Source organism: Myotis lucifugus, unplaced genomic scaffold (genome assembly GCF_000147115.1).
Source record: "Myotis lucifugus unplaced genomic scaffold, Myoluc2.0 scaffold_103, whole genome shotgun sequence".
Taxonomy (NCBI): domain Eukaryota; kingdom Metazoa; phylum Chordata; class Mammalia; order Chiroptera; family Vespertilionidae; genus Myotis; species Myotis lucifugus.
In genome coordinates, this window is record NW_005871151.1 from 192,186 (window position 1) to 206,340 (window position 14,155).

The window sequence follows — 14,155 nt, forward strand, 5'->3', positions numbered from 1 at the left end:
ACAGAGAAGGCAGATACTTGTATTTAATCAGGACAGGAGTATTGACAGATGGTAGTGATGGAGAAGACAAATTATTGTGGATATTCACAAGGGAGGGGTTATAATTATGGACCATGGAGTGAGTGGAAGACAGGACTGGAGTGGATAGATAAATGAAAATGTGGTTGGGATAGGGGACTTCATGAGCTCAAAAATTGTAGTAGAGGGGATGCCAGAACAAGTTAGTTAGAAATATGGTAGGCGATTTGAGAGTATGATTGAAACATACTAAAGAAAAGCAGAGCACTTAAGATAATACATTTTCCTCTTTTAGGGATGGTCCCTCTGGGTTCCCTAAAAATGGGGGTAAGAGCTCTTAGAAATCTTTCCTAGAGGTGAGCTTTGAGATGTACTGGAGCTCACTTTAGACATCATAGAGGGTAATAACGAGTTTCTGGAATCATTCTCTGAATGATGTCAATCATGGCAGCAGTACTGGACCAGAGTCCCAGCCTTTTGGAAATTCACGTCCAGTGTGTGTACATGGAGTCCCAAACCTCTTCTCCATCACTGATTGTGTGCAGTCTTGGTAAGGGGCAGAGGCAGACTGCAGGGTTCTATCCAGGATAAAATTTCCAATGATTCTGGCAGTCTTGATTTAATTTTTATCAGTGAATAAGTGTATTGTAATTGAAATGATCTTGTCTTAAAAACTTGTGTTCAGCTTTTGGCTTCTCTACTCATTTGCTGTGAGACAATGGGCAAATCATTTGACCATTTTAAGCCCCAATTTGTTTTTATGTGCGAAAAGAGAACATAGAACTTACCTTACAGAGATATTGTGAAGACCCAATGAGATAACACATGCAGAGTTCCCGCACATGTGTCCTCAGGAAATAGTAGCTGGTGTTGTTATATTGAAATCAGCAAGCAGAGTGCTTAGTTAACGAACAGATCCCCTAACTGAAAAGTGGCAACCACATCTACCCCTTTCCTCCCTGAGTGTCTGCTGCTGCTGAGGACAGTGCTCTGTCTTCACCAGCTTCTCAGGCTTTAATGTGCATGTGAATCACCTGGGGCTCTTGTTACTGGGTTGATTTTGATTCTGTAAGTTTAGGATGGAGCCTGAGATTGTCCATATCTAAGAAGCCCCCAGTTAATGCTACTCTGCTGCTGCTGCTCCATGGTCCACATTTTGAGTAGTAAGATTCTAATAGAGAACTGCCCTCTGGGAATTTTAGCATAGATTTCCTTATTTGACTTTGATGATTTGACACAATTTTTTTTTCTGTTACTTCTTTGTTTCCTTTCTTCCTTTTTTTTTTTTTCTTCAGGTAGGGAAATGTGGACATGCAGGAGCATGAATAAAAAGATTTATTTAGCTTGCCTGTGGGATCTTATCTTAAGCTGAGAGGAAACAAAGTTTAAAGAGCCCCATTCTTTCAACTTTTTTCAAAAGTAAAATTCAGTTGGACCTCAGATGGCCCATTTCTATAGCTCAGTATTTGTGGTAAGTCTGTATTGTCTCTACCAATCCTGGAAGTGAAAGGAGTATCAATTATGTACAGAGTGTTGCCTCTGATTTCTTCTGAAAAATTTTCAGTGCCTGACTTCTCAGGAATATTTTTGAAAAATTGTGTTGGCTCCTTAGATGTCCATAGTTCCCCCACCAGTCCATAGTTCCCCCACCAGTCTTTACACCCACAGAGAAACTTGCATAAAACACAACAGTCTCTTGAATGTTTAGACTATGAGGCAGGGAGTCTAAAATGTGGCTCCAAAGACTTGGAAGTAACCCAAGTGTCCATCGGTAGATGAGTGGATAAAATAGCTGTGGTATATTTACAGAGTGAAATACTACTCAGCCATAAAAAAGAAGGGACTTCTGTTCATTATGACAGCATGAATGGGCCTGGAGAACATTATGCCAAGTGAAATAAGACAGTCAGAGAAAGATAGGTACCATATGATTTCACTCATATGTTGAACCTAATGAAAAAACTGAACTACCAAGCAAAGAGAGACAGATTCATAGATAGAGAGCAGACTGACAGCTGGGGAGGGTGGCTGGAGAGGTGGAGGGATTGAGCGAAAAAGAGGAAAAAAAAGATAAAGAGATCATTGACATGGACAACAGTGTGGTCATTGCGGGAGCTGGGAGGAGGTGGAAGAGGGTGTAGGGGGCATAAATGGGGAGAGGGAAAAGTTTTTTTAATTCTTTAAAGTGTGGCTCTGACCCCTTTCTACCTACCATGCTCTTCACATTGGAAAACCCAGCATTTTCAGTAGCGGGATTTCAGGATACATTATACTAGTAAGGTTAGAATTACTGGCAGCATCCTTATTGCTGTCCTAGATAATCTGATTTTTCTTCCTCAGAAGTAAGTATGCCAGACTTCCTCTGTGGGCCCTCCATAGAAGAGTTCCTTTTCTGATGCTCAAATTCACACATCCCCCCTCGCCCCCTCCCAAACTAATGTAAAGGCTGATAAGCTTCCAAGTACAGTAACACAGTCTGATAAAATGTTCTGATGGCATTCGTATGTGTGTATCTTAATCCTATGTGTAAGACTGATCCTTTCCAGGGTGTCTTCCTACTGTGGAACTATTAGACCTCTGTGTCTCTCAGTCTGAATCCTCTGTAGCTGTAAAGCATAGATTTCCTTATTTGACTTTGATGATTTGAGACAATTTTTTTTCTGTTACTTCTTTGTTTCCTTCCATTCCCCCCCCCCCCCTTTTGTTTAAGGTAGGGAAATGTGGGACATGCAGGAACATGAGTAAAAAGATTCATTTAGCTTGCCTGTGGGTTTTTGGAGGGTGTGTGTGTGTGTGTGTGTGTGTGTGTGTAGAAAACACACAGAAGCATTTGATTTTTGACCAGACTATTCCCCAGTTCTTAAAATTATGACCAGGAAAGGAAGAGATGCATTTAGAGTAGGAACTTATTAACTCTTCCTGTGGTTCCAAAGAAGTTTATAATGGTTGTACTCATGGGAGTTTTGGAGGTGCCAGAGTTTTTGTGACATATTTTAGTTTTTATTTCATTTCAAGGCTCCCTTTTCTCTGTGTATTTTCTCCTACTTTGATGCAGGAAAGCAGGACTATCTCTATCTTACCCTAAACTTGATGAAAAGATCAGACCATTAAAGTGACAGTCTGTGAAATTTTATTGTATTGTTTTTTGATACTTGTTTAAAAATGAATATTAACAATTTCGTGTTCCCAAAGAGCTTGAAAGAACCATAATCTCTTTTTTTAAAATATTTTATTGATTTTTACAGAAAGGAAGGGAGAGGGATAGAGAGCCAGAAACATCGATGAGAGAGAAACATTGATCAGCTGCCTCCTGCACACCTCCCACTGGGGATGTGCCCGCAACCAAGGTACATGCCCTTGACCGGAATCGAACCTGGGACCCTTCAGTCCACAGGCCGACGCTCTGTCCACTGAGCCAAACCGGTTATGGCAAGAACCATAATCTCTTAGTGTGATTTTAATACAGTTATTTAGGATGTAGTATAGGGAGGTCTGGTGACATAAGCTTAGGCCATGGGCTAGGTGACTAAGCTTTAGGCCATGGGCTAGAGGAAAGTTGCATATAAACATTGATTATGGACATATAGCACACTTTATAGAAAGTCAAGATTTGTTTTTCCATTAAAATGGAAAAGGCTGTCTCATAAGTTGTTTTGTACTGGAAATGAGGTAATCTTGCCTTCAGAGGAAGCAGAGAAGTTCTGCCTAAAGAAAAAGAAAAGGTTTGGGTGAGGCTGAGAATACTGCCCCACCTCTTTAAATTTACATGAGTTGGGAGTTGAAGGTGGAAGGAGAGAAAAGGTACATCTTCGTGCAGAAGAAAAGGAAAAGTGACTTTCTTCTACCCTGAGAGAAAAAGAAACTTCACCTAGCAGGTAACTCAGACGGGAGAGTGAGCATACCACCTACACAGGGCCTACCTTGAATGTGAGACTCGCAGACCTTAGAGATTTTAGAAGCAGGAGAGAGCTGTTCCAACATGTCTGAGGGAATCGGAACCCTGAGGCAGCTGGAAGGTGGTAGGGCTCTTGTTTTCGTTTAATTTAATGAGTTAAAGGAGTGAAATACTCCTCAAAACACAGAAACCTTTGAGAGTGTATTGTGCACCTACTATGTGCATGGCACTATGCTAAAGACTCCCTGGCCTGCTCTAACCGGTTTGGTTCAGTGGATAGAGCGTCGGTCTGTGGACTTAAGGGTCCCAGGTTCGATTCCGGTCAAGGGCATGTACTTGGTTGCGGGCACAACCCCAGTAGGGGGTGTGCAGGAGGCAGCTGATCAATTTTTCTCTCTCATTGATGCTTCTAATTCTCTATTCCTCTCCTTCCTCTCTGTAAAAAAATCAATAAAATATATTTAAAAAAAAGACTCCCTGGCCTAAAATCAATGAACTCTATCCTGAAAGATGTGGATAAAGGAGACAAGATTGGTAAACAGGACACCTGAGTAGAAACTGGCAAAGGTGGTAACTGTCTTGGTACAGACACCAGGCTCCCAGAGGAGACATCAGTTACCGCTGGGCTGGGCTTTTGGATTTGAACATGGAGAAATGGGTAGGCAAGCAAGGAACAATCAGGGGCATTGGCATATGGAGAAGTTAGCTATTTTCTGAATAAAAACCACTAGAACAGATGATTTGATGTTCAGCATTGAACATAATGGATAAATATATGTCTGGCATATAGGAGGCACTTAATAAATGTTTGAACTGAACTGAATTAGAAAATGTGGTCTCCAGGAACATGGCAGATCGTTTACATAGTTATATCCTTTGGTCTAATTACAAGTTCAAAAGGAATAGTATTGTGTACCCAGTTTTTGGTTGAGAAAACAGAGGCTGAGGCAGGTTAAGTAACTTTCCCTAGGCCATGATGATAGTGATTGGAGACCCAGATGGCAAACCCAGGTTTGGTATCTTGCTCTGTTGCCATTCTAGGGGCTAAAAACCCACTTGACTCTGAAACCCTTATCCTTTCTCCTTTCAGAAGGGAGACGTGATCTGAACTCAGAAGGTAGTAATAAAAAAGGCGGAAACTTATTTCAGTTTATATATAATGTTTTCTGTTTTAAAATCTAAGATTCAGAATTATTTGTGGTGAAACTTTATAAAGAACAGTGATGCAAGGCTGACGTTTTGGGGAGGGGATGTAGGCCCTGAGCAGGTTCTGTGTTCACGCTTGGCTTCTGCAAGGGGCTCCAGAAGAATTGGGGCAGAGAGGAAGCTTGGCTCCCTTCCCTTGATCTTGGAGGTCAGAGTTTTTTTATTGCTTCATTAATGTTTAAAGAACCCATCTCAAACTAGTTTATCTCTAGCACTAGAAACTGGTGCTAGTGGTTTATTACTAAACCCCACCCGTCCCTGCCTTTTGCAATGATTTCTGTGAGTGATGATTGGTGTTTCTAGAAGTAGAATGACAGAGAGAGAGAGAGAGAGAGAGAGAGAGAGAGAGAGAGAGAGAGAGATTCCCTAAAGGCAAATACAGAGAGAGTGTGCTGCACACTCCAGTTCAGACACACGGGGCTGGGAACTCCCAGAGAGAGAGAGAGAGAGAGAGAGAGAGAGAGAGAGAGAGAGAGAAGAAAGAGAACAACAGAACAGTCAGCTGGAGAGGAGGGAGAAGGGGGGAGGAGACTGGTTGTGTTTTGAAACTCAAGTGATTCTGGGGGGGAGTTTCTCCCCACCCTGAACCCTAGTCCCCTATTCTGGCACCTCCTTACCTACTGAAAGTGCCTTTTTGCAGTCCAGGATCAACTGACCACTGAGTTTGAGCAGCCCGGTCTGACATGATGTACCTCTGGGTGAGTACCGAGTGCTGTGGGTGAGGGTTTGCACTTGCTCATATAAGGAGTGGAAAGCTGTGAGATTCTGCTCTTGCACAAACGGCCTTCCCCACAGAGCACAGGCTGCCACGTACCCTTCTACTCACAGGTGTTAGGTTTTTAAAGCCTAGCAGTGATTGTGACATTGGTTGGTTGTTGTTTTTTTTTAATGTTGTTTATCTAATTAGACTTAGGCGTAAGCGTGAGCTCCGGTACAGTGCCATCCTCTGGGCTTGCTGGTAGGTTCACAGAAGGTGGATTGGGCAGGTGAAATGAGCTGGTCCCTTGAGCAGCTGCAGTCTTCCTGGTTGGTCAGGATACACCTGTGTTTTTGGGGGGTGGGGGTGGGGCACTGACTTCGATAATCAAACTATCTCTTTAGATATTGAAAGCCAGTAGGTGGCATGATTCTTAATAAGGAATAAACTTTTATAATTTTTTGGTCTAATTTTTATTGTCCTTCACAATAGTCTTGTGAAGTAGGTCACTGTTGTTATTAAATTTTTATGAGGGAAGTAATTAAGTCGCAAAGAGTGACTTGCTCGTAGTTAGAAACCAAATCTATAGCAGCTAGAATAGTAATTAATAACCAGACATTTTAAAACATTTTATATTTGCCAAGAACCTAACACCTTATGTTATTTTAATTTATTGTTAACTATGACATTGTAATTTGGGATAAAGAGAAACATAGTGGGGTTGGAAAGGTTTTTCATTTATGAAATGTGATAACTTTTAGGAGAATGACAGGGAAAATAATATAGGGAAAAAATAAACCCTGCTTTTAGTTGTGAAAACAAGAACATCTATAGTTTCTTGCAAAGATGGCCGTATGCTCTCTTGAGCAGACAGCTGTTGTGTGTTGCTAAGGGAGCCTCCTAGATGTGATGCCCTTGGCTACTAGCCAGCTTTTGAAAGTTTCACTTTGCCCTTTGCCCTTCAGCCTAGATGTCTGGAATTGCAGAAACCTACTTGGCTCAGGCAGGCTAAATTTAAAAATATCAGAAGGCAGAATTTTAAGTAGGTTTATAGAGATTGTGGTTGGTCACAGAGGGGTGTGTGGGGGGGGGGGGCTTTTCCTACTTCTTCCTTTATATTTGAATATGACCTTGAAATGTAATTTCCTCCCTCTTTTGATTATTTTTTGTATTATTTGTGAGAAGTCAAAGAACTTTTCTGGCACACTATGTGCTTTAAGTACTTTTCATCTCCCTATGAACTAGACATGTGTCCAGGGTCTTTGCAGCCTTGTCGGTGGGACGTTCAGCTATCTGTCGACCAGAGGATGGGATATTCTGTCTTTGGATTTGTTTGGAAGAGGAGTTATGAAAGGAAGCAAGTTGAATTAATTTCATTTCCACTCACTTAGGTTTGAAGAAAGCAGACAGTGACAGTCTCCTCAGTTATTTCCTCTGTGCTTAAATTACAGTTATTTGTAAATTTCTTTCAATCCTCTTCGCTTATTAGCCCTAGAACAGAGCTTCCCAGCCAGAGTACCACATGTTGGATTGAGATATATGTATGCTCTCACCCCTTGGAGCAGTCAGGTGGGGCCTAGGGTTTCCCTGGTCCCTGGGACCATGTGTATTCTAGTATGTGTGTGTGCATACAAACATTACATACCCGGCAATTGAATGTTTGATAGCTCTTTCTAGAGGGTAAAAAGTGAGTTAGCTCTATCTCTTTGTTATCTGCATTATCTAGCCCAGTGCCCTACACATTTGTTGAATTCATTGAAAATGTCCAGGAGGAGCCATAGCTGCATGACACCTAGATATAGAGAAGGAAATCTAGGCAGTCAGGCATTAAGTGGCAGGAGCTGAGGAGGTGCTGTGGAGAAACTTACTGGACGAGGAATAGGAGATGAGTTTGTCTAGGCCAGTACCCAGCCATTAGACATTGAGCAATCATTTAACTGTTCTGAGCCTCCATAAACTAATAGGACCTATTCTAATTCTAAAGTTCTGTGAAGTGAATTTTATGTAGCAGTACGTATGCCAGAAAAACACTCAGTTTTGCAAGAATGTTTGGGTCCTGGAAAACACGAGCAAGCTGTGAAACATATTACCTCCATTGCCTGCTTGTTTGGGTACTGGCAGTGAGTTAAAGGTACTGTTTCTGAGTATTCTAGAAAAATTACTGAAGTATGTTCAGTTGTTAATACCAATGAGTGGTGTGGACCTTTTTAAGACTGTAGAGCTGGGGAGTAAACATTATAGCTCATCCAAGCATTTTAAGTTTGTGTAGTTAGGTGCGGCTCATTAACTTGCCCCTGTGTGTCTAGAACTCTGAGCTAGAATGCCATCCTGTGCTCTGTATATGTCTCTTTGCCAGATCTTCTCCCCACTTTCCTATTGAGTTGTCCTCCTTTTTAGTGAATGTGGTGACATCAGTGGACAGCATGGTGTGGTGGAAAGAAAGTGGCTTTTAGAGACTTTACTAGATGTAAATCCACCTCTGTCATTTCCAGTTGTGTGGCTGTGAACAAATTACTTAACCTCTCTGAACCTCAGTTTCTTCATTGATCACATAGGGAAAATAATGCCTGTCATACAGGATTATTGTGAAGGTATGAGATAATCTCAGAAACACGCTTACCATAGTGGATGGCACATAGGTACTCAGTCAATATCTATGAAGTATTCATTATGTCATTTATTCCCTCCTCTTCGTTGTCTAAAACAGGGAGGGTAACACTTAATACACGACTCCTGTCCTGAGGGAACTTACTTGTTTGATTGTATAATTTTTACTCAGTAAACAAAATTGCAGACCACTTGTACAAATTCCCAGAAGGCACATGTGTTCTCTCTATCTGCGTTGATCTTTTTACTTATATTCTATATGGATGAACTTCTGGATCTCATTTTGAATTCCCCCTCCCCCTCCCCCTCCCCCTCCCCCTCCTCCTCCTCCATTTTTCCCATTGATTTTGAGAGAGAGAGAGAGAAGCATCAATGTGAGAAAGACACATCAGTTGGTTGCCTCCTGCACACTGCCCTGACTAGGGCCGGGGATCAAACCTGCAACTCAGGTATGTGCCTTTGACCAGGAATTGAACCTGAAATTCTTTGGTGCACAGGCCAGTGCTCTAACTACTTGGCAACACTGGCCAGGGCAATCCTTTCTTCTTAATAAATCAGTTCAGCCAACTTTTGATGAGTACCTGTAATGGGTAGAAAACTGTGCTACCAGCTGTTATATATGCAAAGATGATTTAAGATATCTCATGCCCTCAAAGAATTTATAACAGTGATAGCGATTGTGCACACACAGATAATAATGATTTTTCTATGATGCTATTCAATTAAGAAAGTGCTTTTATTTGTTATCTTATTTCACCCTCACAGCAGTGCTAAGGGCTGAGTATCATTATCTCTATTGTACAAATGAGGAGACAGAGAGTGCATGACAGTAAATGGCAGAACTGGAAACTCAGCATTATCTTTTTTTTTTTTCTTTTTTTTTTTCTTTTTAACTCTGGCTCTTCTTTCTTTCCACGCTGTCCTCTTTGGGGAGAAGCTAATGTTTTTGTTGTGTTAACTTTAAACCATTAGTGAGTGATAACATTTATGTTAGGCTTATATCTTACTTAGTCCTCAACACACCTGGGAGTTAGCTATTATCTTCATTTTACAGATGAGAAAGCAGAAACTTCAGTAACTTGCTACAGTCACACAATTTAGAATTGACAGAGGTAAGATTTGAACCCTGGTCTGTCTGGCCTTAGAGCTTATTACACCACATTTTCTTTTCTTTGTTCAATAGTGTCAGGTTTATTCAGCATGATATAGGCAGAGTAGAGAAGTGAAGATAAGGTAACCTGAATTCTGTTTCTATAACCATTAATTACTTGAGACAAGTTACTAAACTGTATGTATGTTGATTTTTCCAGTTGTAAAAAGGATATGATAGTTCTTGGGAAAACATTAATGGAGTGATCTTAGAAAAATGTATTTCAGCCATTTTAGAAACAAAGTAGTAACTGATGGCTTTATCAGAAAACATGAAAACCATGTGCTGTGAGCCAGAAACAGTTTTGGTGTTGGTGGTGCCATTTGTCAGTGTATGACCTTTCTAACATTAGTTTTTTAATCTTTATAATGGGACTATTAATACCTAACAGATTATTTGAGATAATGTGTTAAAATATTTTGGAGGCATTTTGTACTAAGCAAAAAATAAGGTAATGATAATAACAACAGCTGTTATTCAAATTACAGTCAGGCTGATCTTTTAATTAATGCTCACTGTTTATTGCTATTTTGCCATTCTAATTGTTCTACATAGTTAGCGAACTAGACTTTAATAGTAAATTAAGTCATCACAAAAGTAGGAACAGTTTTGTTCAGATAAACATTGAAAGGCCAGGTACTGTCACTAGATACTTGGCAGCGAAAAGCCATTAAAAGATTTTAAGTAAGATTGGAGTAGGCTGGAGTGGAGTTTATAATTAGATTTGTTTTTTAAAAGTTATCTACACAGATTAGAGGGGAGTAAGCTGCAGAAAGAAGTTAGGTGGTTGTTGTGTAACTAAGTGACAGAGAATGATAATGACAACATGTGCTAGAGAGAACTAGAACTGTGTGACCGATATTCATAGGTCAAAGTGACAGGATATTGTCATGATTTGGAAGAGGAGAGATATTCCGAAGGTAAAATTGATAAGATATTGCCATGATTTGGAAGAGGACTAGGATTGTGGGGTTTTGTTTGTTTGTTTTTTATAAGAATAAAGGTGAAGGGGATAATGAGTTTGATTTGGGGGTAACTTTGAGATGTTCAAGGGGAAATACCGCTTAGATAGTTGGCTACCTTGGTCTGGAATATAAGGAAAGATATGCAGGCAATAGTAACTGAACCTGTAGGCAGGTTTGATGATGGCTTAAGAGGAGAATGACATTTAGGGAGAAAATGTAGAGCAAAAAGAGAAGTTAATGCCTGATATAGGAGATGAACCCTCAAAGGAGGCAGAGAACAAGGTTCCGGAGAACTTGCTCTTTAGGAGGAAAACCAGGACACTAGGAAATTAAGATAAAAGAGTGTCAGGAAGCCCAGGCCAGCTTTGCTCAGTGGTTAGAGTGTTGGCCCTGGTTACTGAATGGTCTCCGGGCACGGTCAAGGGCACATACCTTGGTTACAGGCTCAATCCCCTGCCCCTGGTTGGGGTGCATGTGATAGGCAACCAATCTTTGTGTCTCTCTCATATCGATGTTTCTCTCTCTCTGTCTCTCCCTGTCCCTTCCACTCTCTCTAAAAATAAATGGGGGGGGGGGGGATATCCTCAGGTGAGAATTAACAAAAGAGTGGCAGGAAGAGAACCAAAATATGAGTTTAACAACATGGAGGTCATTGGTAATCTTTGCAAGGGTTGTTTCTCTGAACTATTGAGGGCAGAAGCCTGAGAGTAGTGGAGTGAGTTGAGGAGTTCACGGGTAGGCAAGGAAATGGAGATTGAATTAGTGGACGTAGACATTTGTTGGAAAAGTTTGACTCTGAAGGAATGTAGAGAATAGCTAGAAGAGTATCAGGAGTAGAAAAGGTTTGTTTTATTTTAAATAAAAGAGACTTAACCATGTTTAAAAACTAATTGAATAAATTTATTTGAAAAGAAGTGTACTATATAAGAGGAGGGATACATGCTCTTATACTTTGGGGAAATGGTATTGGCTCTCCCATTTAACAGGAGGCAAAGCAGATGAGGACAGATGAGCTAACAGCATTTAGGAGTTCAAAAAGTCTTTACAGAGAGAAGGTAGAAAGCAGAGTGGGTGAGGTGTGAAAAGGGTCATTGATTTTCCAAAGAAGAAAAGATTGGTGAAAAAGTATTTATGTTTGGGAACCATATATAATTCCATGTGGCTTGTATGTGTGGGATGAGTTGAAGAGTGGTAGATAAAAATTTAAAATTCAGAAGCCAGATTATTTGAACAGTTTAAGGTATTTGTTAGTTTATTCCAATAAGGAACCACTGATAGATTTTAAGCAGGATCAGGTATGATCAGATTTATATATTAGGAAGATAATAAGAGGCTTTATTATTGCAGAATTTATATTTATTCTTTGGGTGAAATTAGTTTGATGCATATTTTAAAAGCTCTAAAAACTGTAAGGGGCTAACCAAATCATCATATTAATAATATGTGACTCAAGCAGTTAACACATTTATTGATGACTACTGTGTGCTGATTGCTTCCTAAGGGGTAGGGAAAGAGCATGAATAATACTAAGTTTTTTCCCATAGTTTGTATTTTTTAACTTAACTGTGAAAAGAAAACTGTAAATGTTTAAGGAAACAAGATAATTTCAGAAAACTATAGTAAGTGCCATAGAGAAGAGAAGGTAATATGAACCCAAGTGCTTTGGATAGGCTGAAAAAGGCCTGAATGATAAACACCATCTTGTCAAATAGGGAAGGAAAGCATTATAAGCAGACGAAGTAACAAATACAGTCTTCAGATGGAAATGCATTGGGGGTATTGGAAAAGAGGGGTGGTGTGGTTAGAGTGCAGAGAACAAAAAGAACATGGGAAGATAAATAAGATTGGAAATGTACTACCCTAGATCATTCCCCATGGTAGCAGTTTGAATTTTGTTCTGGTTAAAATGGGGAGGCATTGGGAGATTCAAGCAGGAGAGTGATTTTCTTTAGGAAGAGTGATAAGGGAGGTCAGGAAGCCCTTGCTCTATCTAAGCGAGAGGTGATGGCTTAGACCAGTGATGGCGAACCTTTTGAGCTCGGCCTGTCAGCATTTTGAAAAACCCTAACTTAACTCTGGTGCCGTGTCACATATAGAAATTTTTTGATATTTGCAACCATAGTAAAACAAAGACATATATATATATATATATATATATATATATATATATATATATATATATATTGGTGGCCCGTACGGGGACCGAATGGACTTATATTTTTGATATTTATTTTATATATTTAAATGCCATTTAACAAAGAAAAACCAACCAAAAAAATGAGTTCGAGTGTCAACTCTGACACGCGTGTCATAGGTTCGCCATCACTGGCTTAGACTCTGGAGGGCAGTTTGATAGGACTGAAGTGGGCTTGCGTGTGTGGTGAAATGAAAGAGGGATCTGAGTTACTTGGGTTTTGGCTTGAGGAATTAGGGTGGAGGGGTTGTTTCCTTACAACAGAACAGAGAGTACACAAAAACAGTGTGTGTGGTTTGGACTTGCTAAAATTTGAAATGTCTGTTAGACATCCAGGTGGAAAAGTTCAGTGGCAATTTGATATGAGTGGAGTTCAGAAGAAAGATGTGAGCTGGGGGTGTAAGGTTGAGATTCATCAGTACATACTTAAAGCCTTGGGAGAAAATGTGACTAGAGAATAGGGCTGAGGCAGTTCAGTAGAGGTCTGAAGGACACTTAGAATTTGGTTAGGGTAGGAGGGAAAGAAGGCAAGTAAGTGATATCACAGACTCAGAAAAGAACATTCTGGGTTGGCATAATTGAAGACCAAATAATGGTCCATTGGCCTTGGTAAGATATTGGTCATGGTAAACTTGGTAAAAGCTGTTTCACTGGAATGATGGGGATAAATAGCCAGTCAGAATAGCTTGAGTTTTAATTGGTAGGTGAAGATGAGACAGTGTATATTGTTTAGTTGTGGAGTAAAGCAATGAGTTGCGGTAGTAACTGGATGGATAGGTGAGTTCAAGGGAGGATTTTAAAAACATAGATGATATTAAGGCATGTTTTATGTCAATAGGAAAAATCCAGGATGCTGAAAAGAAGGAGGTTATTCAGAGCAGCAAAGTAGCACACAGAGGAGGGATTGGCCTCAGATAGGGCCAGAGCACTTTTTTCTTTTTAATAGGATGGAGGCACAGTGGGGTTAGAGCAGCCGTGGGCAAACTACGGCCCGCGGGCCGGATCCGGCCCGTTTGAAATGAATAAACCTAAAAAAAAAAAAAAAAGACTGTACCCTTTTATGTAATGATGTTTACTTTGAATTTATATTAGTTCACACAAACACTCCATCGATGCTTTTGTTCCGGCCCTCCGGTCCAGTTTAAGAACCCATTGTGGCCCTTGAGTCAAAAAGTTTGCCCACCCCTGGGTTAGAGCCAGGTAGGCTGGTGGCATTGGTTTCAGGCAGAAGAATGAGTCCTCTGATTGTGCCTGCTTTCTTTATAACATATAAGATGAACATAGCTGAAACTGGACATGTAGAGAGTGGAGAAGTATAGCAGATGTGAGGAGAGAGAACAAGGTGTGAAATAGTAGTCATCTCAAAAAATGGGAGTGAACTTAAAGAGATGGAGTAGGCTTAAAATCTGTGGTCATAAACTTG

At 40.3% G+C, this 14,155-nt stretch overlaps 1 protein-coding gene across 1 annotated transcript in view; it reads left to right on the top strand.

The window, feature by feature from the left end:
- Positions 1-5,790: 5,790 nt before the first annotated feature.
- The window catches only part of RBFOX2 (RNA binding fox-1 homolog 2), a 135,333-nt gene continuing 126,968 nt past the window's right edge, over positions 5,791-14,155 (top strand). Inside the window, exon 1 of the mRNA XM_023757214.1 lies at positions 5,791-5,817. Within this exon, the coding sequence (XP_023612982.1) occupies positions 5,803-5,817 (15 nt within the window). The 5' untranslated portion in view covers positions 5,791-5,802. The remainder of the gene's footprint in view (positions 5,818-14,155) is intronic.